Source organism: Dermatophagoides farinae, chromosome 5, assembly GCF_024713945.1.
Source record: "Dermatophagoides farinae isolate YC_2012a chromosome 5, ASM2471394v1, whole genome shotgun sequence".
Lineage (NCBI taxonomy): Eukaryota > Metazoa > Arthropoda > Arachnida > Sarcoptiformes > Pyroglyphidae > Dermatophagoides > Dermatophagoides farinae.
The window spans coordinates 4,113,163-4,137,188 of record NC_134681.1 but is presented as its reverse complement, the minus strand read 5'-3'; the positions used below and the strand labels follow the sequence as shown (position 1 = coordinate 4,137,188).

Below are 24,026 nucleotides of genomic sequence, written 5' to 3'. Positions count from 1 at the left end.
CAAAAAAAAAAAATAAAGTTCAAAAGTTCATGACGATATACACACACAGCTACAGTCTAAAAAAAACAACAACAACAACAACAACAGCAAAAAACACAGGAATCTAAATGTGTTAATATAGAATAGAATTTTTATTTTAAAATTTTTTTTTTTTACATACAACAAAAAATCAAAATCAATGTCTTACACACATTTGATAAATGAAATTTTAAAAAATAAATGAATGAAAAATCAATCGACAAATACAATCACGCACAATTTTTTTCCCTGTAATTTTTTTTTTATTTCTATTTTATCATCATCATTATATCTTATTATCCTAAATCGATTGATCAAATGTATTCAATCCATGATATTTTGTACATTTTCTCTCTTTCTCGCATTTCTCTTGTATATATACAATTAAATCAATCGAATCATTATCTAAATCTAAATCAATCAATCAATCAATCAATCATCATCAAATATGTTGATGCTGTCGTTTGATGATGATGATGATGCTGTTGTTGTCATTAAATGTATAATAATAAAAATATAATTAAAAAATATAATATATAATAACTAAGAGTTAATCTCTTTATATTATTTATTATCAATCGAATAATGGCTTTTAAAAAAAAAAAAATGATTCGATTTTTATAGCTAATTTATCAATGTTGATGCTGATGATGATGATAATAACGTTAATGTTATTTGCCTTGTATGAACGAACAAAAAAAAAAAAAAAAAAACAAAAAAATCCCATATATACTCAAGTGGCTTCTCCATTGATTGATTAATTGATTGAATGATTGATTGATTGAATGCAATGGAATAAAATTTAAAAAAAAAATGTTGAAATTTTCTGATGATAATCGTAATTTGTAACATGCATACACATACACACGCACGAAAAAACGAAAAAAAAAAATTCAAATCAAATGTAAATCAATAATAAAAGGCATTGAATAACCAAAAAAAAAACAGAAAAAAAAGATTTTCATTTCACATACACAGAGGCACAATCAATCATCATCATCATCATAATCAATATATGAGAAACCAAACCAAACCAAATTATAGCAATATAACGACGACGATGACGACGACAACGACGACGACGACGACGACGACGAAGATGAACGTGAATTGGTAAAAGCAACAAACAAACGAAAAGCAAGCAAAAAAAAAAAAGTCAAAACATCGAACATCGAACCGAATGATGATGATGATGAAGAAAGAAAGAAAGACAACAGAAAAAAAAACAGGATTCATTTATATTTTGTTCATTTTATAATAATAATAATAAAAAATCCCATAATTCTATTAATGATCAATGTCGGTGTTTTTGGTATTTGTGTGTATGTGTGTGTGTGTAGATGGAAGTGGAATTGAATCGTTCGTCTTTCTCTCGCTATTTTTATGAGTTTAAACAGCATTTTTTTTTCTCCCAAAAGGTAACAATAAATGATTTAAAAAAATTTAAAAAAAGCGAGTTTTATATATTATCGTTTAAAGAAAAAGAAGAAGAAGATGTTAATGTTGAAGACAACAAAAAAAACGAAGAAGAAGAAGAAGAAGAAACAACAATAAATGAATAGAAAAATGAATGAATGAAAAATGAAATGAAATGAAAATAGTCTGGGCTTGTCTCAACACACACACAGCTCATATATTATATTATCTATATCTATAAATGAAATGAAATGGTAATAAGTTGTTCATTTTTCGTTTGCATTTTAGAAATTTGAATTTTTCAATTTTTTTTTCTCCCCAGTAGTGTGTTTGTGTTCAGTGGACAAACAAACAAAAAAAAAAAAGCTTTCTCGGTTGGTCGTTTTATCTATCTATCTAACTATCTATCTATTTAACTATCTTTTCATACATTCCATTTCACATTGCAAATCCCTGAAATTTATCACATTCATTCATGTATATATTCAATCCAGTGTAAATAAAATAAAAATAAAAATAAAAAATAATAAAAAATAAAAATTCAAACGGCAAACTTTCAAAGTTTGTTCATCACCCCCACAACCACCACCACTACCACCACTACTACCATCGCCATCACCCCCATTTTTTCTAGTTTGTAAAATAAAATAAAAAAATAAATAAAAAAGTAAAATAAAAATAAAAATATATATATATCGGGGCTATAATCGAATGGGATTTTCGTCGTTTTGGTTTATCGAGAAAAAAAAATCAAGAAAAAAAAAACTCAATTTCGGTTGGTCGTTTGTTCGGTCGGTTGGTTGGTCCGAGGTCGATCGACAACGCGATGACAGAAGAAGAAAGCTATAAAATAAATATATAAAACAGCTATATTACAGAACAAATTAAAAAAAAAACAGCAAAAAAATTTTTAATGATATTCTCTGCGTATATAATGAAAATTTTAAATATATACCACCACCACCACCACCAGCACCGCTGCTTTTTTTTTGATCATAAAAAAATCATCATCATAATGATTTCTATTCACATATATAGATAGATAGCTGAATGAGAATGGAAAATAAAAAAATGAAAATGGAAGAAAAAAATAAATAATAAAAAAAAACAAAAATTTCTAGAATCATAAAATTTCGTTTTTTTTTATTTATTCTTTATTCGTTATTTTAACAGCCATAATAATAATATATATATAATAATATCATCATTCCATCAATCTGAATGAATAAAAATGAAATCCACCAATTGTTTGATGATGCTTGATTGTATGTGTGACGGGGAGGGGTGGTGGTGGTTTTTGGTGATGCGATCAGTTCACAAGTCTTGTGATTTTATTGGTAAAGATGAACAAGAGTTTTTTCTCCTTTTTTTTGTTTTTTTTTGTTTTCGTTTGGCCATAGAATAAAGATGTTGCCAGATGTTGTTGTTGTTGTTGTTGTTGTTTTTTTTCATGCATTGCAATGACCTTGTTGACATTAATAAAATTTTTTTTGTTGTGCTTTATTTGTTCTGTTTGATGTTCACACATGCATGTGTCAATGGTCAATTGTGTGGTTTATAATGTTTGTAAACACACACACAAGGTCATTCGATGATGATGATGATGACCATAATGATTACAGGATTATTAAATTACAAAGATTTTGTTTGATTTCGTTTGTCTACGATTTCATTATTGCCATTTTCATCCATATTTTTCTTGTTTATCATTTCCAATAGATACGTACAATCATTCTATATGTGATTGAAAGAAACAAAAAAAAAATTCAATTTAAATCAATTGAAAATGATGTGATTTAAATACCATATACCATTATTTGTTCAACCAATGTTGCCATAGAATCACGATTCCATTGATATAATAATTGTAATCGAAACCAAATGGCCATATCTTTTGGTTGTAGCCAACATTTCATCATTGAATCCAATACAAATTGATCACAAATATTCCATTGTGGACTGACAAAACCATTAAGACATTCATAATTGATTCGATCAAAATGATATGGAAATATATCATGCTTTTTTTGGAATAAAAAAATTTTTTTTTGTTTCAAATTTGCAAACAAAAAAAAAACGCAAAAATTTACCGGAATAAAATCAGCTCTCATTAAATGTGGTCGTGCACATTGATTTATCAACGATAAAAGTTGATCCACTTTGATTGCTAATTGTAGATTCATTAGATGAAAAGTCAATATGATGAATGAAAAAAAAACAAAAAAAAAGAAAAGAAAACACTTACGACGATTTTGTATCCAACATTGTTGTTGATATAATTGAAATAATCGAAATTGTTCACGACGTAATTGAACATCGATTCGATCCATTGATAATGCCATGGAAAGATTGAGAATAATCACTATTATTATTCTCATCGAATAGATTTCCATTTCGTTTTAAATTTTTGATGAAATGATGATGATGATGATGAATCCAAGAATTTCATTTCGATTTTGTTGATCATTTTTATACCGCGGAAACAAAAAAAAGCTCTACACATTAAATGGCTGGCTGTATAAACAAAATGATAACTGGCGTAAAAAAAAAATTTTTTTTTTTGGAACAAAATATGAATTCACAATTTCGATGAAAAAAAAATTATTTCCAATTGTTCATTTTGTCCAAATATTTAAACAGCTTGATTCAAGTGAAAAAAAAAATTGAAAGTGCAAAAAATAAAAATCGCAATTTAGGCCAAATATAAAATCAACAGGATGATGATAAATTTTCTGGGCAAACACATTGAGTAAAAAAAAAACTTTCTTGGAAATCAAATCGAATCAAACATACACAACAATAACGTTCAGTGTGACGTGTCTTCGGTGAAAAATACCGACAATTTCACACCAACAGAAACATTTAATCTTGATCAACTATCATTGCATTTGTTTTTTTTTCATGAATTTCCAGACCATAAACAACAAATATTGAAATTGAAAGTGAATTGATTTGGTTTCAATCTACGAATTTTTGTATCGTTTTTTTTCAGTCCGGTTCAATCATCATAGTTATTGTGAGAAATATATTGAACAATGAAAAATCTGACAGTCAAATCAAAATCAATTTTTATTGTGGCTATTATTCTAGCCATTTGCCTGAATTCTGTTCATTCATATTTTCTTGTGATAGATGCACATGGTGAAGAATGTTTCTTTGAACGTGTTGCATCCGGTACAAAAATGGGATTAACATTCGAAGTGGTTGAAGGTGGATTCCTTGATCTCGATCTTTCCATTGTTGGTATGTTAAATAACAATACATAAAATGGCTATTTTTTTAAAATCTTATTTTTTCATCTTAAATATTAGGTCCCGATCATAAAGAAATTCATCATGAAGAACGTGTATCAAGTGGAAAATATACATTTGCTGCACATATGGATGGTGATTATCAATATTGTTTTGGTAATAAAATGTCATCAATGACACCAAAAGTGGTAATGTTTTCAATGGATGTTGAAGAAAAAGCTAAACATGAAAATAAAGATGGTATTGGTGGTGCTCATCATGATTCATCATCTGGATCAAATGATCATAATAAATTAGAAGAAATGGTCAAAGATTTAACTAGTGGCCTTTCATCAGTAAAACATGAACAAGAATATATGACTGTACGTGATCGTATTCATAGACAGATAAATGATTCCACTAATTCACGTGTATTATTATGGGCATGTTTTGAGGCATTATTATTGGTTGCCATTACATTGGGCCAGGTATTCTATTTGAAACGTTTTTTTGAAGTACGGCGAGTTGTTTGAAAAAAAATAACTAATCATCAATAACAACAACAACAGCAACAAAAAAAAACTCATTTAATAATCAAATTTTGTCATCATTCAACTTACATTCATAATCATCATATTATATAATTGTATTGTGTTTATTATTCGAAGAAAATCATTATCTTTTTTTACTATTCATTTTATCAATTTTTTCAGAGAAAAACAAACTTACAAAAATTATCTTATAGTCATTAATAGTAAAAAATTTTCGTATCATTTAAAACTGAAAACTTTTCCCACAAAAAAAATGACTGATTAAAACCTTCTTCTTCGTTTTTTTTTTTCGTATACATACGAATAATGAAAAAAAAGTGTCAATTTTCCGGTAAAAATCAAATCGAAAAAAACTTTATAAAGAAAAAATAAAAATTTGAGTAAATACGAGAAAAAAAATCAAGGTATTCAACCCTGAGGTAAGCAAAAAAAAAAAAAAAAATTCCATTTTTTAGACGAATGGATTAGCAATTTTTTTGTGAAGAAAATTAAATTTCATTGATGTATTGAGAATCGATAACCATTCATCTTCATCGTAATCATTTGAATATGCTTTGTTTGCGGTCAATTTTCCATTCAATCGTGAGAAAGCTTGTCTTGTGGAATTGATTGCATATGTTAATGGCAATGGTTGATTCTTAAGGGTAAGGCTTTCACTGTATAAATAACAAAGCGAATCAGTGACATGTGCGATTGCAAAATCTCCATAAAAGGTTTGATCCGAATTGATTACGAATTTAGCACATTTTAAAATTGTTTCCTAGTCGAAAAAGAGAACAAAAAAAATTATTAGATGAATATATAAACCAACCAATTGATTGTATTTTAAAGTTACCGATGTTGGATTATCATGATTTGAATCGTGGCCAAGAATGAATTCATTTGGTTTCAAAAATTTGTCATCAGCAATGAAAAATGAGCTACCTTCATTTTCTGGTTTTTCAAATAATTTTCCAGCCATATTTTTATGAGAAACAACATTGATGATCACCCATTTTATCGATTCAGTTTGACTAGAAAACATTGAAAGTTTACACATTTTTTTAATCTGAACGAGATCATTTTCATTTCTTTCATTGTAATAAAGAATCACGGTTTTAGGCATTCGTTCATGTCGTTTTTCATATTTGCAGATCAATTGATACAATTGTTCACGTAAAAGTGCATAATTTCTTTTCTTTCCAATTACATGAGCTTCATTGTACAACATGTAGTTATGATTTTTTGATCCAACTAGTGACATGATCCAATATGGTTGGCCTTGAATTTCTTGTGTATCACAATTAACAGCCATAATGATTGAATCGCAAAAATCTTTAAATCCAATAGAACCCCAATATGTTTGTTTAATAATATTAGGAAATACACCTAATCGATGGCACATTTTGATGAATAAACTGACATCAAAATCGATTCTATGATTAAAGTTTTTTGTGCGAAAAATTTGACATGGCTGACCGAACTTGATGAGACTAAAATATTTGATAATGTCGTGTGCAGATATACCGTTAATTTTCATATCTAAATTTAAAAATAAATAAAAATTGAAAAAATTGAAATTAATTTTTTTTTTGTTAAGAAATACACATACCATCAGGTATTCCAAAAAGGGCATAATCGACACCATGTGCGACGATATTTTGGAAAATATTCTCCAATTCATTAAAATCAACGTTTTCAATACATTGTTGTTGCAAATAACAATCATCCATATTAAAGTTGAATTTTTTACCATTTTCTTTAAATAATTTGGCAAATTCTTTTGAATTTTGAAAGTTTTTGTCAAAGTTAAAAAAAACCCATTTAATCTTTTTCTCTGGAGTATTGAATACAGAAAAAGAGCATGGAAATATTACTGGTTTAACCATCGCATGGGAGGTCAACGCGAAATGTTGGAATTCTAGGCCAAATTCTTTGAAAAAAACACAATCAGACAAATTGATTTTGTCGATGTAGTTTTCAATAGTTAATCCGCCATAATGTTTGTTGATCAATTGATTAATGTCATCATAATTCATTTGGAGAGGTTTAAAATTTGTATCAACAACCATAAATCTTTGTTTGAAAATAAAGAGCAAATTATCAAAATCAAATTCACAAGCTGGTGAATCAATATCATCATAATCATTATTAGATACAAATTCAGTTGATAAGCAAATTAATCGATCATTTGATATCTTATGGTCAATAATGATATTGGAACCAATCCGTTTACGTTTGTGTCCAATAACAAATCGAACAAATTCAATAGGACGAATCAATGATTCTTTGAAATTATCATAACATTTTTCCAAATTAATAGATAACTTGATCTTTTCATCTGAATTTGTGGTTACATTATATTCAATATGGTCAGATTGCAATGGAAATGTTGTGAAAATTTTATCATCCTGGAAATAATATAATCGAAATCGATATGGAGAATGAGATTTAAAAAAATCCTTGATTATTATTTTATGGTCATGTTGTGGATGTCGTGGCGAGAATTTGGTTGAATATTCGAATATTTTTTTTTCATTTTCAAATTTGATAATAAAAAAATTTGAACGACTCAACATTTTGGCTATGATTGTGTTAAAATCAATGCAAAAAAAAATTACTTTTATCAAACAAACAAACAAAAGATGACAATGAATCAAAAAGTAGAAAAAAAATCAATTGAGTAATTTGAGGATGAAAACAAAATAAAACTCATGAAACAAAAACTTTCACTTGTTGTTTACATTGACAAATGAGCTCAACAGTTTAACGTTATCAAAAATGAACGAATATAATATCATCAACAACGTTATATTTCGAGCAAAACAAACGATGAGTGGATACAAATAAAGTATAGCAAGAATGATGATAATGATGATGATGATGATATGGTCATTTTGGCAGTAGCATGAATGAAAGCGTGTGTGTGTGTGGTTGAAGGGCGAAGAAGAAGAAGAAGAAAAAAAAAAGAAAAATGGAAGAATCCAATATTCAATTCAATTCAATCAGCAACAATAATTTCCATCATCATCATGAAAAAACGCGCACTAATAATAATAAAAAAAATGTTATCGCTATCTATTAAGAAGCTTAATTGCAATTTTTATACTCTGCAAGTGCTTGCACAATGTATTAACTTGATGTGGATTGTGGAAAAGTGAAAAATTCGAATTTTTCTAATTTTTAATTTAAATTGCTTGATGATGATTGGTGATACGATATTCGTTCAATATATATATGATAGTTAACCATAAACAGAATGATGTTCGTAAATCGAATAGCCACTGTATACGATTTTGTTACGAATCATCATTTACATATCATCATCGTAATTACAATTTTATCCGGGTGATGATGATGATGATGATGTGATGGGTGTGATCGATGTTTAGTAGATCAAATTTAAAAAAAACTCATTTATTTCGCATGCTCGAAATAAACAGAAAAAAAAATAAATGTGAATGAATGAAGAATATTTGCAACGTAAGTAAGAATGAATTCCCGTTTCTTGTTGATTTTTTTCAATTGTGTATATGCAACAGTGTGTCTCTTTATGGATGCTAACAAGTTTTTTTTTATTTTATTTCGAATTTGAAAACAACAACAACAACGACAACAGCGAAACATTTCAAATTTTCATCTACTTGAACGTATTTGTAGTTTTTTTTTTGGCATTTTCACTGTTCAGGTGGATTTTTTGTTTGTTTGTTTGTTTTGTTTTGCATTCTCCTTCATCCATCATTCACAATAATAAAAAAAAACAAAACAAATTATCATCATCTTATAATATATAACCCTATCCATCGACCGACAACAACCACAACAGCAAATCCAATCGACTTTTGTTGGCTGACAAAGAGATTATCACATCAAATTTTCAGTTGTTTTGTTTTTTTCCATTATATTCAATCCATTCACTAAATTCTGGTAAGTTTTGATCATCATATAGTTCATTTCATTTATTTTCGAAATTCTAAATTCAATTTAAAAAATTCATGAAATTTAATCGGATCAATCGAATTTGTTGATGAATTCCAGCTTCATTTTTTATTTTTTTTTTTTTTTTTTGATTTGAAAATGAACAAAAATTAAAAAACCAACAGAATTTGACGAGAAAAATTTATGGAACCAAAAAAAACTTTGCTTCACAAGAAATTTTTTTTTCTTCGTTCTCATTGCCATCAAATAGAAAAGAAAAGAATTTCGAAATACCCGAAAAAATGTGAATTCCATTCATTTTTTTTAATGATCTACAAAAAATACGTAGGATTTAACCTAGAAACATAAGAAAAAAAAATTTATCGATTGATTATTGAACTAAAAAAAAAAAGACTACAAATCAGAATATTGAATACAGACACACCTACGCCCAATTTGAATAATTCTACATTGATTGTGCAAAAAAACACTTTTTGTTTGTTTTTTTTTGCATTCTAATCTGATTCTTGTCGTTCGATTTAGTTCAATTTTCAATTTTTTTTTGTTTTGTTTTGTCAATTCATATGGGCGTTGTAATAATCATCAGAATTTTTTTTTTGATGATAAAATTAGACATTTGATGATGACGATGATGTCTTCCAACAAAAACAACAACAACAACTACTACGAAAACATTAAATTTGTGAACAAGTAATCACTGCACACACACACACACACACATGCCATATAAAAAAACCCCAACATTCATCAAGTGATTCTAAAATGATGAAATTCTAATTTTGGAAACCATTTTAGTATATGCTGTGTGTGTGTGTATTGGATTCTTTATTCTTACTTTCATCAATTGAACTACCACTGTTGTTGTTGTTGTTGTCATTGTTATTGTTTTACCAAGAAAATCGTCTAAAAAAAACAAAGTCTATTGCTCTTATTCATATAGTAGTGAGCATTCCTGTTGTTGCAATCATCATCATCATCATCATTTTCTGTATTTTGATTTTGAAAACAAACAAATATTATTATTACCGCCAACATCATCATCATCATCATCATCATTATCATCATCAAATAATGTAACCGGATTGACGACGAAAATAGTAATCATAAAAAAAAATGAAAGCGAAAGCAGAAAAAACAAAAAAAAAACAGAAAAAAATACACATCCCGGGTACAGATCGGGTGAAATAATAAAAAAAATAAATTTGAATTTGAAGATGATTATGATGCCAATCTTGATGAACAAACAAACACAAAAACACATGAATAAATAAACAAAATACCGTTTTTCAGTAAAATTCTGATGATGATGATGATGGAAAATTTGTATGAAAAGAAAAATTTTCTCTTTTATAATAAGGGAAATTAGATATATTTTTTTTCTTCTCCCTTCAACCATCCAACTTGGCATCAATTAGAAACAGAAATATTGAACGAAAAAAAAAATTTTTTGCAAGGAAAAGAAAGGCAGAAAAAAAATTCAGCAGTTTTTTTTTTGTGTGTGTGTGTGTGATGGTAATTATTTTCGCCTGTAATACTGTCCTACAACGACAGAAAATATTTTTACACAAATTTCATTCGATTTCATACCAATATAGCGGCGGGTAATCATCATCATCACCATCACCATCACCATCACCATCATTCATTATCATCATTGATATTATCCCTTTTAGCACAGAAAATTTTTTTTTTCTTATTCATTTGGATTCAGTGAATTCGATGCCATACTTGAATTGACTAAAGTTTCATTTTTGTTCAAGATTTTGTCTTTGTGTTTGTTTTTTTATTTCTACTGATTAAATTTCTTTCAATTAACAAAATTCAAAGATAAAAAAAACCATGGTCAAACCATTGGCCGATGAAAAAAAACGTACCGGCAAACCGGATGAAGATGAAGATCGTATGACCAAAGATTTGGCCGAAGATGCAGTATGGAAAAAAATGCAACACAATACGTTTACAAGGTATTCAATTAACATTTGATTTATGTTTTTTTTTCACTCTCGTTCTCTCTCTCTCTTTCTTTCCCTAAAAAAATTCCAATCCCAATTAAAATAACAATGAAAAGATGGGCAAATGAACATCTTCGTACGGTCAATAAACATATAGCTGATATTACCACCGATTTTAGCGATGGTATTCGTTTAATTGCATTGGTTGAAGTGTTATCCGGTAAACGATTGCCCAATTATAATAAACGTCCAAAAGTTCGTGCACAGAAAATTGAAAATGTTAATATTGCATTACAATTTTTGAAAAATGATGAAAAAATTCGCATCGTCAACATTGGTATCGTATTTTAATGGTTTTTTTTTCGAATGGTAATTTTTTTTTTCATTCCTTGTTATTTATTATTTATAGATAGTATCGATGTTGTCGATGGTAAAGTGAAATTAATTTGTGGTGTAATGTGGACATTGATTTTACATTATTCGATATCGATGCCAATGTGGGAAGGTGAAGATGAATCAATGTATAAAGAAAAAGGTGGCCCATCACCTAAACAACGTCTATTGGCATGGATACAAAATAAAGTGCCCGATGTTCCAATTAATAATTTTACCAGTGATTGGAATAATGGTGTAGCACTTGGCGCATTGGTTGATGCATGTGCACCTGGTTTATGTCCGGATTGGGATAAATGGAAACCAAATGAATCATTGAAAAATGTTCAAAAAGCAATGAGTACAGCTGAAGAATTTTTAGGTGTAGCACCATTGGTTACTGCTGAAGAAATGGTTAATCCTAAAGTAGATGAATTATCAATGATGACTTTTTTGTCACAATTTCCTAATGCTAAATTGAAAGAGAATGCGCCAACCAAACCACGACACAATCCAAAACGTGTACGATGCTACGGTCCTGGTATTCAAAAGACCGGCGTCACTAATGGTGCTAAAACAAATTTCACAGTAGAAACATTTAGTGCTGGTGATGGTGAGGTTCAAGTGTTTTTAGAAGATCCAAAAGGAAAACAAACGCCAGTTGATGTTAAATTCAATGATGATGAAGCCAAAACTTATACTTGCACCTATACGCCAAAAATGGAAGGAAAACATAAAGTAATTGTCAAATATTCTGGAACTGAAGTGCCAAAATCACCATTTGAAGTTGAAGTAAAAGGTAATCCTGGTGATCCATCTAAAGTTAAATGTGAAGGTCCTGGCCTAAAACCAAAAGGACCACAAGTTGGTAAACAAACATATTTTGATGTCGATACAAATGGTGCCGGTATTGGTCAAGTGGAAGTTGTCATTACCGATCCGAATGGCAAAACGAATTCGGTTCCAATGCGTTTGCGTCAAGATGGTGAAGATGAAAAGAAATATCGTTGTGAATATGTTCCACAATTACAAGGTCCACATCAAGTTGCGGTTAATTTTGCTGGCAAACCAGTACCACAAAGCCCATTCAAAACTACTGTTGCACCACCATGTGATCCACGAAAAGTTCGTGCATTTGGTCGTGGTCTACAACCTATTGGTGTTCGTGTTAATGATATTGCCGATTTTCGTGTTACAACTGAAGGTGCCGGTCCAGGTACACCAAAAATCAAAGTTATTGGACCTGAAGGCAAAGAAGTCAAATGCAATATTCTTAAAGCTAAAGATGGTTTCACTTATAATTGTGATTATAAACCATTGAAAGAAGGCAAATATGTGGTTGAAGTTTCATTTGGTGATCAGGAAATCTTTCAAAGTCCATTTGAGGTTCAAGTTGGACCATTGATTGATAGTAAAGTTGTTGCCTATGGACCTGGATTAAAAGGCGGTATTGTTGGCTATCCAGCCAAATTCACTGTTGATACTAATGGCGAAACTGGTACATTAGGATTTTCAGTTGAAGGACCGTCATATGCTAAAATTGAATGTAATGATAATGGCGATGGATCGGCTGAAGTTATCTATCATCCAACCGCACCGGGTGAATATGCTGTTCATATTACTGTCGATGGTGAGGATATACCGAAATCGCCATACTGTCCAATTATTGTGGCCAAAACTGATTTCAAACCCGAATTGGTTACGGCAACTGGTCCAGGACTGAATCCAAAAGGAGTTGTTATTGCTCAGCCAACTGAATTCACTGTCGATACACGAAAAGCTGGTGGCAAGAATATTCCAATGGAAATTTCCGTCATGGATAATACTGATTATCGAGAGGTTGAAACAAAAATCACTGATAATAAAGATGGTACCTATAAAGTGAAATATACACCAGATAAATTGGGTAAACATACTGTTCAGATTAACTATGGTGGACAAGCTGTAGCTAAAAGTCCATATCGAGTAGAAGTCGGTGGTGTTGCTGATCCATCCAAGGTATGTAGATTTGTTGGATTTTTGTTGAATTCAATTTTTTTTTGTTTAAATTACTAGATTAAATTATATGGTCCTGGATTGGAAAAAGGTGTCAAACCGGGCAAAACAACACATTTTATTGTTGATGCACGATCGGCCGGTTCAGGTGAATTGATTCCACAGATCAAAGATGAAAAAGGCAATGATGTACCAACAGCTGTGACCGATCATCAAAATGGTCAATATACTGTCGAATATACTGCCCAAAATCCAGGCAAATATAAAGTGAATGCTACATTTGCCGGTAAACAAATTCCTAAATTACCTGTCGATGTTAATGTAACACCAGCTGCTGATGTATCCAAAGTGAAAATTGAAGGATTAGAACCAAGTATGTATTCATTTAGTTTTTGTTTGGCAAAATTCATATACACATTTATTAACATATTATATATGACTAACATTTTTTTTGCCCATATGCACGCTATTAGTGATTAGCTATATAGCTTTTTTTAATATTAAAAAAAATAAACAAATAATGCGCAACAATTAGCCATGACAATTATACGTAGTGATTGATATTTATAGAAGATAGATAGAATGAGATTTGAATGGATTTTATTACGATTGAATTATCATCCATTCAAATTCCCAAACAAAACAAAAAAAATGTCAAATGCTACATGAACCTTATTGTATGAATTCTATCTATGTTTCCATGTTGTTGTCACATGTTTTCTTCGTTCATCATATCGATCAATCAAATCAATAACCATGATCCAAGTTATGATGATAAATTCGATGCAAACATTTCGTGTATTGATTGGACCTGGATGTAGACAATATGATGATGTTTCCGTTATTATTGATGAACCAAATGATTATTATGTATCAATGGAACAAAATGATGATAATAATATTCGAACGACAGCACCACGAATCAGCATATTGCCAACATTGACCGTTGCCACTGGTGGATTCATTGTACATTTTACACCGAAATTAACTGGAACATATCAGATTAGAGTTTTATTAAACAGTGTCAATATTGCTGGCTCACCATATTCAGTGGAAGTATTACCATTACCGATATTACCTACAATTACGGATGAAGATTATCAATTACTTGAACAAGAACAACAAGCACAACAAGTTCGTGCATATGGACCAGGTCTGGGACCAGTTTGTCATGTAAATCGTTTAGGTCAATTTGTTGTCGATCTAAAACAAGTACGTAACAGTGGAAATACTTCTGTTGCTTGTGTTACAAGTGTCAAAGTGATTGTCGAAGGACCATCACATGCAGCAATCTATTGTAAAGATAATGGTGATCGTAGTTGTTCAATAGCATATATACCAACAAAAATTGGTATATATTATATATCAGTATTGTATAATATGTATCATTTATCCAATTCACCATATCGTGTGGAAGTAATAAATGATGAACAAAAATTTCAATCAATCGAAGATATGATGAAATCCACCACTATCCATCGAAAAATGTATCATTATCAACAACAACCACAACGATCTAAATCATTTAATGCATCAATTCAACGAAGAAGTATTCTTTATTGATTACAGATTCAAATCATCATCATTATTCATATATAATCCATATATTTTCCTTATTATTATCGTCGCCTTTGTTTTGGCATGCCGCAAAATGTTGTATTGATTGATTGTATTGCTTGTCAAATTGTTTTCACTAACCGTATTACTACTACTACTACTACTACTACTACTGCATATTGGTGAACGATCAACAAAACAAAAACAAAACAAAACAAAAAAGTTATAAAATATGATGACCAATGCAACCAAAATTCTCTCTTCATTTCATAGATCAATATTCATCTTGTATCAACAGTTTTACTGTTAATGCACAAGGAACCGAAAAATCTGGTGATGGCAAGATATCCTGTACTATTCGTTCACCAACTGGCAAAAAGATTCATAATTCTGTTGATAATAACAATGATGGTACTTATAAAGTTAAATATATTCTACCAGAAGAAGGTAAATTGTTTTTCTTTTGCTATTTATTTACCTGTATTTATAATTTCTTATTTTTTTTAGGTGAATATACTTTTGATTGCAAATATGATGATAGCCAAATACCCGGTATGCCACAAAAAGTTAAAGCACAAGCCGGTTTTGATCCTAAAAAAGTCAAAGTATTTGGACCTGGTATTGAAAAAGGTTATGCTAATCAACCGAATGAATTTACTGTTGTCACCGCTGGTGCCGGTAACGGTGGATTAGGTATTGCTATTGAAGGTCCATCTGAACCAAAAGTTACATGCATCGATAATCGTGATGGATCATGTACGGTTCAATATATACCGGATGATCCTGGTAACTATAATATTGCAGTTAAATTTGGTGATCAACAAGTGCCTGGTATGTAATGTATTATCGATTCTTGTTCGTTTTTTTTCGTTATTACTGAGTTTGACATCTTTTTTTTGTTGTTGTTGCTCACAATAGGAAGCCCATTCAAAGTACCGGTTCAAGGTGAAGTTGATGCTTCAAAAGTTACTGCTTCTGGACCTGGTGTCGATCCGAATAATTGTCGTGCCACTGATTCATTGTCATTCAAAGTGAATGCTAAAAAATCGGCTAAAGCTCCACTTGGTGTTGAAATTAGTGGCGATAAAGGTCCAATACCGGACAAACCAGTCATTAAAGATAATGGTGATGGTACATATGATGTTAGCTATAAACCACCACCTGAAGGTAGTCCATGCAATGTTAAAGTCACTTATGGTGGTAAAGATATTAAGGGCAGGTATGTATATGATGATGTTTACTTTTCAATATTTTCTTCTCCATTTATCTGTTTTATTAGTACGTTCAAGATGCAAGTGAAAAAGAAATCTGAACCAAATAAAGTAAAAATCAGTGGTCTAAAGGAAAAAGTTCCGGCAAGTATGCCAGCTGAATTCATTGTCGATACAAAAGAAGCTGGAATCGGTGATTTACAAGTTGGCATTATGGTATGACAATCTGTACAATCCATTTATTCATAATTCAATGAATTTTATTGTATTTGTAAATCAAATTAGAATCCAAAAGATAAAGGAATTCGTTATTGGAAAACCGATTTTAAAGATGGTACATATAAGATCACTTATATACCGGAAGATATTGGTGAACATAAAATTGTTGTCAAATTCGATGGACAAGAAGTTGCACCACCATTCAAAGTGGATGTCACACAGACTGGTGATGCTAGTAAATGCAAAATTATCGGTATGTAATCCATCAATGGTTATATATTTTAATATTTATTCTCATTCTCATTATATTCATTGGAAAAAAAAATAATTTCAAATAAGATGGTGAATTAAAAGATAAATGTGTTGCCAATCAAGAATATTCAGTTAAAGTGGATGCATCACAAGCTGGACCGGGATCATTGACATGTAAAGTGACACGTGTAACATCATCATCGGAAAGTAAAGAAACTGTTACGGAAAGAATTGAAACAACACCGACTGGTGGTAAACGTTTAATTCGTGAAACAAGACGTGAAACCAAAACACAGACCGAACGTGAAACACAAGAAAATATTGATTGTAAAGTTGTACGTAATCCTGATGGAACATATAGTGTTAATTATAAGGTTAAACAACCGGGTAATTATACAATCGAAATGAAATATGGTGGTCAACCAATACCTGGTGGTGTACTTCAATTTACTGTTGATTAGATTTTAACCAACCATTACAATAAAATGTCAACTAAATCATTCGGAACTTTTTTTTTGTTAACCCTTTCAAAGTGTTCCGATTATTACAATTACAATTACTAATATAATAATGATTTCAATTCTTAATCCCGAAAAAATAATAATAAAATTTAATTCAAAATGAAAAAAAAGTGAATAATAATCATTTGAATGGTGATTCAAGTCGCCATCTATTTTTCAATTCAAAAAATTCATCTTTTTCTGGATCCAAAAGAACCATTTGAATGGTGATTCAAGTCGCCATCTATTTTTCAATTCAAAAAATTCATCTTTTTCTGGATCCAAAAGAACCAGAATCTGGCCAGTAAAAACAACAATGTTTAGTATATTGGAATAAATCCAGGATTGTTTTTTTTTCGTGTTTTTTTTGTGTTGTTATGTCAATCGATGGATCGATCGATCGATAATCCTCACATGTTTATATATCCGGGCAATTTTTCAATTTGTTTCTTTTTCATTTAGTCGTTATAAATTTAGACGAATAAATTTATTATTATTATTATTATTATAAAAATATCGATCACGAACCACGAACGGTGTGATGGTATTAGAAAATAATGAGAAAAAAAAACCTTATGACAAGTAAGGAGTAAGAATAAATAGCAAATTTTTATCTACCGAAAAAAAAACAAAACAAAAAACAAACACAAATTCAAAGGGACAATATGATGGATCGATAAAGATTTTTATTCCAGGTCGATATGTGGATGGATTAATTGTCTTTTGTGTGTGTGTGTGTGTGTGTATGTCCATTACATTGATACTTTGCTGGCCAATCTATTTTTTGATCACCATATTCTATCTATACCAGTGAAAAAACAAACAAAACTGAATAGAATGATGATGATGATGATGATGAGAAACATTGCACATGATAATGTCATAGTCATCGTATAAATATTTGGGTTTTGTTTTGACCAAATAACAAATCTTAGTCATTGAGAAATAGAAAAAAATTTTTTTTTTTTTTTTGGCTGGTATTACAATCATCATCATCATCAACATTATTTCATGATCATTGAGCAATTGAATCAATTAATGTGCAATATTTTTTTATTTTTTATTTTTGAAGGACAAAACAAACCTGAGATTCATAAAAATGATAAGTACAAAAGAATCAAATGAGGATGAAAACAATTAATTTTTCATAATAAATGCAAACAAACATGTACACGTATATTTATGATAATCAATGTGTGTAATGATCAAAAAAAAGAGAAATCGATTGATCGGTTATCATCAATAAAATTTAGATGAAATTGAAATCAACAAAATCACCAAAAAAAAAATTGAAGAGGGAAAAGAGAGGAAATTTTTTTGTTTTATGTATTGTTTGTACTTGAAATTGAAATTGAAAATTTTATTTTTTTTTTCGATTGTTCTGGATTTTTTTTTTGTTTTGTTTGAAGTACCATCATCATCATTATTTATTGGATGGATGATTTAGTTTTTTTGGGCTATAAAATTGGCAACATTTTAGACATTGAGTTTAATCTTAATTTATTTGTGTTTTTTTTTGTTTTGTTTTTCCCATTGATTACTATTTTTGATTTTTAATGATGATGACGAAAAGTGTAATGGCAACAACAGTAACAATGGTCATTGTTATTATTACAATAATGGCAATGATTGAATTCGATATGGCCACGGCCGAATGTTGTTATTCAGTTTTTAAATGTTCAGAACCAAAAGATCATCCTGCTAAACGTTGTGCCGATTGTGAAGAAGCAAATATTTATTGTGGTTATGGTTCATGTAATATATTCGGTTGTAATTGTGATGGTGGCTGCCGTAAAGGTAATCCAGCATTATGGTGTTGGAATACTGCATTCTGTGAAAATCAAAATAAAACATCAGATTTTATTGAAGAACCAGCATCATTAACAATGTCATTGGATAATAGTGATTCACGTGCACAAACAGATCTTATGTATCGTATGTTCATCGATAATGATCAAAATGATGATAAAATGTTGAATAGTAAAGAATTTGAACAATTAATTCAAACCACGTTGACGGATGATCAAATTTCTTCAATGAATATTATTGCTGAATTTAAGAAATTAGATAAAGATGGTAACAATTTGATTACCATGACGGAAATTGATGCCGATCTTGATTTTTAATTACATTTTCAATTAATGAATAATGAATAATGAATGATGATAATGAAAAGAAATAAAATTTCAGTTGCTTCAAATGATAAATCTTTCGTCTAATAATAATAATAATAGTGATGATGAAATCAATCATTTCATTCAAACACACTTTATTCTTTCACTAATGTTGACATTTTGTTATCTAAATAATAAAAAAAAGTGCAAAGAAATCTGAATTTTTTGTCTTTTTTTTTATTCCTTGGAAATCACTAATTCTGATTGATAATTCTTTTCACTTCTTTTTTTTTTTTTTTTAGTTGCCATTTCATGCTTTCTGAAACGCTTGAAGCAGTGTTTTATTTTTTTTTTTTTTTTTGCTCACTCTATATTCTTGAGAAAATTAAATATATTCATTCATCATCATTCACTGGAAAAAAAGAAAGAAAGAAGAAACGTTTTTCATTGAATAAAGAGAATGGAGAGGAGAGAAAAAAAAATTTTTTTCATGCATTGGTATAATATCACTGTCATGCATCATCAATGAGATCAAAAAAAAAGAATGAAAATGAACAAACAAAAGCAAATACCGTTGCTAGTTGATTGTTCAAGTGTTAAATAATTCAAAATAGCCCAAAGTGAATGACGATGATGATGATGATGATGTTGATAATGATGAACATTGATTCCTCTAAACGCAAAAGTTAGGCCAAGATGAGCGTGTTTTTGGATTTTTGAAAATTTTTTTTTTTTTTTTTTTTTCTTCTTCAAATAAACGAAGAAAATAATAATGAAAAAAATGAACACCAAACAACAACAACAACAACAAATCAATAAATCCAATAAATCAATGAGATGATCAGTTGGTTTTACGATTTGTTTTGTTATTGTTGTTGTTAATTCATTTTTGATTGATGGATATCGATGAACAATGTGACAAAACACGCATACACACATACACATACACATACAATACGCACGCATAAACATCTTTGATTTGTGTGTTTTTTTTTTGTAGGTGCGCGTATGTATGAATATATGTGTATGTGTGTTTTGTGTTTATGATTCAAGAAACAGATCATCATCAGCATAACTTTTGCTCTAGGGAATCTATTCTTTTCTTGATTTGTTTGTTTGGTTGTTCCACCGGATATCCGTGGCCATTCAAATCGGATAAATCTACAGCGTAAAATTGTTTTTGTTTTTGTTGTTGTTGGCCCAAAGTCAGCTTATGGTTATGGCAATTTGAATGATGAAAATTATCAAAAAAAATAGAGATTATTCTTGTTTGTTTGTCAAAAAGAAAAAAATTATTCACTCTTGTCCTTGTTGTTGTTGTTGTTGTTGTCATCATTCATTCATCATTATCTGAAACGTTGTTGTTTGATAATCATAAAAAACAACAAACAACAACAAAAAGTCGACAAATGAGAATCATTATATTTGTTTAGTTTCAAAAAAAAAAAATTACCGTCCATTTCTGATTCTAATTAAACTAATTAACAGCTAAAACATACACACACACACACACACAGACATAGTCATAGTGTCTGTGTCTGCAAAATTCAAGTGACAGTTGAGAGTTTTTGGAATTGCAAAAATGTTTATGTTTTTTTTTTCTGCTTGATGAATGGCTGAATGACTGAATGAATGAATGGCTGAATTGCCTCTCTCTTTTTTTTCTGCTTGATGAATGGCTGAATGACTGACTGACTGAATCTCTCTCTCTCTCTCTCTCTCTCTCTCTCTCTCTCTCTCTCTCTCTCTCTCTCTCTCTCTCTCTCTCTCTCTCTCTCTCTCTCTCTCTCTCTCTCTCTCTCTCTCTCTCTCTCTCTCTCTCTCTCTCTCTCTCTCTCTCTCTCTTGTCTCTCTCTCTCTCTCTCTCTTGTCTCTCTCTCTAAATGGTACATTAGGATTAATTAATGAAAAAAAATAATGGATAATTGAATTTAGAAAAATTAAACGTCAATTCAAATATTAGAATGCCATTGAACTTTTTCGAAACTTTTATATCGTATATATCGAGATTTTCTTCATCTCGTAATATATTGCTCAACAATTTAAAAATGACCGGCAAAAAAAAGCTACGGCTGCTATTATAACCAAAGAATTTGATTGAAATTTATTTATTCATTCATTCATTCATCTAAGCCGGAATGTAAATTCAAAATTTCCCTTTTCATTCATTCAGATGTGTGTTTAATGATTCTCAGTATGTCTGTGTGTGTGTGTGATGTTTTTCTTTCTGGTCGATAAAATTGTTGTTCATCACACAACATTATGTTGATGATGATGATGATAACAATCAAGCATCCATCAGCAAACGAAACAAAAAAAAATTGAGTGTGAATGTGAAAGTGAGTGAGAAAATGAAAAATACTTTTTTGCATTCTGTGCACATCCATCGAAAATGAAGAAAAAAAAACGGCAAGAAAAAAAAAGTTGGTCCTGGAACGTTCCATCATCATCATCATCAACATCAACATAATGATTGTGTGTGTGTGTGTGTGTATGTATGTGCGGAACGTCAAATGATTTGGTCATTTCTATAATATGGATATGTTACACCTATGTTTTAAATCGATGAAAGCTGTTGTCACAAGCAAAAACAACAACAACAACAACAACTTGAAAAATTATAAACATTGTGTTTTTGTTTTTGTAATGTTGAGAGAAAGAGAGAGAGAGAACCATTTTCATTGGTGGTAATAATGTGATTAGGGTGAAAAAAGAAAAAAAATTCCAAGCCATTTGAACCATGAAAACAAAAACAAAAATACAAATTGAACAACGAATTGTTGATAATCTAGCTGTCAAAAAAAAGAAAAACCCACACACACACACACACACATACACAATCTAGAAACAAAAACAAAAAATCTAGCTATTTTTTTTTTATTTGGAACCAAAAAAAAAAAAAATGTACAACAACAACAAACACTTATCAAGTACAACGTATGCCGGTCTGTTGTAAAAAAAAATCATCATCAACATCATGTGATTGGACCATTTTAATGGAATCATTATGAAAATCAATTTTTTCTTTTGCATTAATTTTTCAAAATTTTAAATTTGTGAACAAAAAAAAAATATCTGTTTTTGAATGTTGATCATGGCTGACTGGCTGGCTGGCTGACTGGTGGCTGCTTGAAAGAAACAAAAAAAATAAAAATAAAATTCCCTTTTCTTGTTGACATTCATTGTGTTTGAACATAGCTTTGATAAGATGGGAAGTTGATTTTTTATATTTTAATTTTCAATTCAAAAACAAGAAAAAAAAATTTTTTTTTTCTGCCATCCCAAACAATTTATTCGATTTTCATTTCGAAATCCTTTTGATTGAAAATGAATCTGATGATTTTTTGTTTTTTTTCTGGATTTGGATCAAGAATAAAATCGATCACTAATCATTATTATCATCATCATCATTACAAACAAAGGTTTTCGATAAATCAATCAATTGATTGATAATCCTGAAAATCAAATTAATCAATTTGGCTTTCCAATGTTGATGGAAAATTTTTTTTTTCTCTGTTTCTGATTTCACAATCATCTCTTACCCATCTTGCCAGAACTTTGCCCCACAAATTTCAATGAATTTGAAAGAAAAACAATTAATTAATTTATCGATTAATTTGACAATCAAATATCCAGAAACAAAAAAAAATGTGATAATCTTAATTGAAATTATAAAAGAACAAAAGAACAACAACAACAACAAAAAAAAACTTACATTTGATGCCTGGAGAGTATATCGATAATAATCATCGAACACACGCACACACAGACGGAGAGAGAGAGAGCGAGACAACCAACCAAACCAGCCATCCAAATGGCAATGAAAGTGTTTTTTTTGCGGAAACAAACAAACAAACAAAAAAAAAATTGTGATGATAAAAAACTGCCAAAAAAAAAAAATCAAGCTAGTCAGCAGAAAATATTTTGCTGGCTGGCTGACATCATGGTGGTGGTGGTGTTTGTGATAGTATACAAACACACACACATACACACACACAGGTATTTTGATCTAAAATAGAAAGAGAAAAAATGAAAATGGTGATTATATGGCGATGGCCGAATCAATAATCAATAATGTATAAGATGTTTTGAACAACGACAACAACAATAAAAAAAAATAACGGCAAAAAAAAACCAAAAAGAAAATATTTTGTTTTTGTGTTGGGTACTGAGTCCTAGAATCCTAGAAAAATTTGGAATAATAAGAGAAAAAAAATAACGTCAACAAATACCAAAAAAAAAGAAACAAGATGTACATTTGTTATTCATCAAAATAAAAAAATCATCATCATCATCATCATTATTATTTTGGATCGATTTATTCATCCAAAGAAAATAAGTCAATCAAATGTAACTACAACAATGTTGTTTATTAATTGATGAAATTAGAATGATGATGATGAAACTGAATGTTTTTTTTATGCATAGAAAAATCTTCATCGATGAGATAACTTGGTTGTTGGTCGATCTTGTCTTTCTAATGGAACAACATCATCATTGTATTTGCGGATGGAAAAAAAGAAAATTTAAATTCAATTGAAATTTTTTAAGTAAACACAGTGAATGAATCGAATGAAAAAAAAAATTTTTATATAAATGGCAAAAGCAATCAAATTGAACAGACAAAACATAAAGAGCAAGAGAGAGAGAGTGAAAGAAAACCATAAAAAATGGTAAAAGTGGAAAAGAAAGGTAAATCTATTTGTGTCTGTTTGTGTGTG

General features: G+C 29.8%; 6 protein-coding genes across 7 annotated transcripts; 4 read left to right on the top strand and 2 right to left on the bottom strand.

Annotated features, from left to right (window-relative positions):
• Positions 1-2,565: 2,565 nt before the first annotated feature.
• LOC124499919 (uncharacterized) lies at positions 2,566-4,052 on the bottom strand. 2 transcript variants are annotated; one of them, XM_047063918.2, is made up of 4 exons: positions 3,680-4,052; positions 3,525-3,601; positions 3,246-3,455; positions 2,566-3,168 (listed from the first exon to the last, which is right to left on the bottom strand). In XM_047063918.2, exons 1-4 carry the CDS (start codon positions 3,825-3,827, stop codon positions 3,067-3,069), a joined length of 537 nt encoding a protein of 178 aa, XP_046919874.1. In that variant the 5' UTR covers positions 3,828-4,052; the 3' UTR covers positions 2,566-3,066. The 2 variants fall into 2 exon arrangements, with proteins under 2 accessions (XP_046919874.1, XP_046919875.1); XM_047063919.2 differs by having other exon boundaries at positions 3,111-3,168; positions 3,239-3,455.
• Positions 4,053-4,123: 71 nt separating this feature from the next.
• LOC124499906 (transmembrane emp24 domain-containing protein 2) lies at positions 4,124-5,533 on the top strand. Its single transcript, XM_047063904.2, has 2 exons — positions 4,124-4,677; positions 4,746-5,533. Exons 1-2 carry the CDS (start codon positions 4,470-4,472, stop codon positions 5,195-5,197), a joined length of 660 nt encoding a protein of 219 aa, XP_046919860.2. The 5' UTR covers positions 4,124-4,469; the 3' UTR covers positions 5,198-5,533.
• LOC124499883 (uncharacterized) lies at positions 5,301-8,240 on the bottom strand. Its single transcript, XM_047063874.2, has 3 exons — positions 6,807-8,240; positions 6,051-6,736; positions 5,301-5,975 (listed from the first exon to the last, which is right to left on the bottom strand). The coding sequence occupies exons 1-3, from the start codon at positions 7,771-7,773 to the stop codon at positions 5,667-5,669; spliced, it is 1,962 nt and encodes a 653-aa protein (XP_046919830.2). The 5' UTR covers positions 7,774-8,240; the 3' UTR covers positions 5,301-5,666.
• A 486-nt stretch (positions 8,241-8,726) lies between these two features.
• Positions 8,727-17,322, top strand: LOC124499851 (filamin-A). The gene is made up of 11 exons (XM_075731029.1): positions 8,727-9,121; positions 10,961-11,097; positions 11,202-11,422; positions 11,495-13,455; positions 13,513-13,825; positions 15,283-15,456; positions 15,517-15,840; positions 15,928-16,228; positions 16,289-16,436; positions 16,506-16,692; positions 16,779-17,322. Exons 2-11 carry the CDS (start codon positions 10,973-10,975, stop codon positions 17,150-17,152), a joined length of 4,128 nt encoding a protein of 1,375 aa, XP_075587144.1. The 5' UTR covers positions 8,727-9,121; positions 10,961-10,972; the 3' UTR covers positions 17,153-17,322.
• LOC124499902 (filamin-B-like) lies at positions 13,832-15,264 on the top strand. Its single transcript, XM_047063900.2, has one exon. It carries the CDS (start codon positions 14,209-14,211, stop codon positions 15,013-15,015), a length of 807 nt encoding a protein of 268 aa, XP_046919856.1. The 5' UTR covers positions 13,832-14,208; the 3' UTR covers positions 15,016-15,264.
• A 1,279-nt stretch (positions 17,323-18,601) lies between the features above and the next one.
• LOC124499916 (uncharacterized) lies at positions 18,602-19,398 on the top strand. Its single transcript, XM_047063913.2, has one exon. It carries the CDS (start codon positions 18,748-18,750, stop codon positions 19,315-19,317), a length of 570 nt encoding a protein of 189 aa, XP_046919869.1. The 5' UTR covers positions 18,602-18,747; the 3' UTR covers positions 19,318-19,398.
• The last annotated feature ends 4,628 nt before the right edge of the window (positions 19,399-24,026 follow it).

Coding starts and splice junctions, on each gene's coding strand:
- LOC124499916 (XM_047063913.2), top strand. CDS start 18,748: ATGATGATGACGAAAAGTGTAATGGCAACAACAGTAACAATGGTCATT.
- LOC124499883 (XM_047063874.2), bottom strand. CDS start 7,773: ATGTTGAGTCGTTCAAATTTTTTTATTATCAAATTTGAAAATGAAAAA. Junction 6,737..6,806: donor CCTTTTTGGAATACCTGATG/GTATGTGTATTT, acceptor TTTTAAATTTAG/ATATGAAAATTAACGGTATA. Junction 5,976..6,050: donor ATCATGATAATCCAACATCG/GTAACTTTAAAA, acceptor TTTTTCGACTAG/GAAACAATTTTAAAATGTGC.
- LOC124499919 (XM_047063918.2), bottom strand. CDS start 3,827: ATGGAAATCTATTCGATGAGAATAATAATAGTGATTATTCTCAATCTT. Junction 3,602..3,679: donor ATGTTGGATACAAAATCGTC/GTAAGTGTTTTC, acceptor ATCTACAATTAG/CAATCAAAGTGGATCAACTT. Junction 3,456..3,524: donor TGAGAGCTGATTTTATTCCG/GTAAATTTTTGC, acceptor TTCCAAAAAAAG/CATGATATATTTCCATATCA.
- LOC124499902 (XM_047063900.2), top strand. CDS start 14,209: ATGATCCAAGTTATGATGATAAATTCGATGCAAACATTTCGTGTATTG.
- LOC124499851 (XM_075731029.1), top strand. CDS start 10,973: ATGGTCAAACCATTGGCCGATGAAAAAAAACGTACCGGCAAACCGGAT. Junction 13,826..15,282: donor AATTGAAGGATTAGAACCAA/GTATGTATTCAT, acceptor TTCATTTCATAG/ATCAATATTCATCTTGTATC. Junction 15,841..15,927: donor TGGTGATCAACAAGTGCCTG/GTATGTAATGTA, acceptor TGCTCACAATAG/GAAGCCCATTCAAAGTACCG.
- LOC124499906 (XM_047063904.2), top strand. CDS start 4,470: ATGAAAAATCTGACAGTCAAATCAAAATCAATTTTTATTGTGGCTATT. Junction 4,678..4,745: donor TCTCGATCTTTCCATTGTTG/GTATGTTAAATA, acceptor CTTAAATATTAG/GTCCCGATCATAAAGAAATT.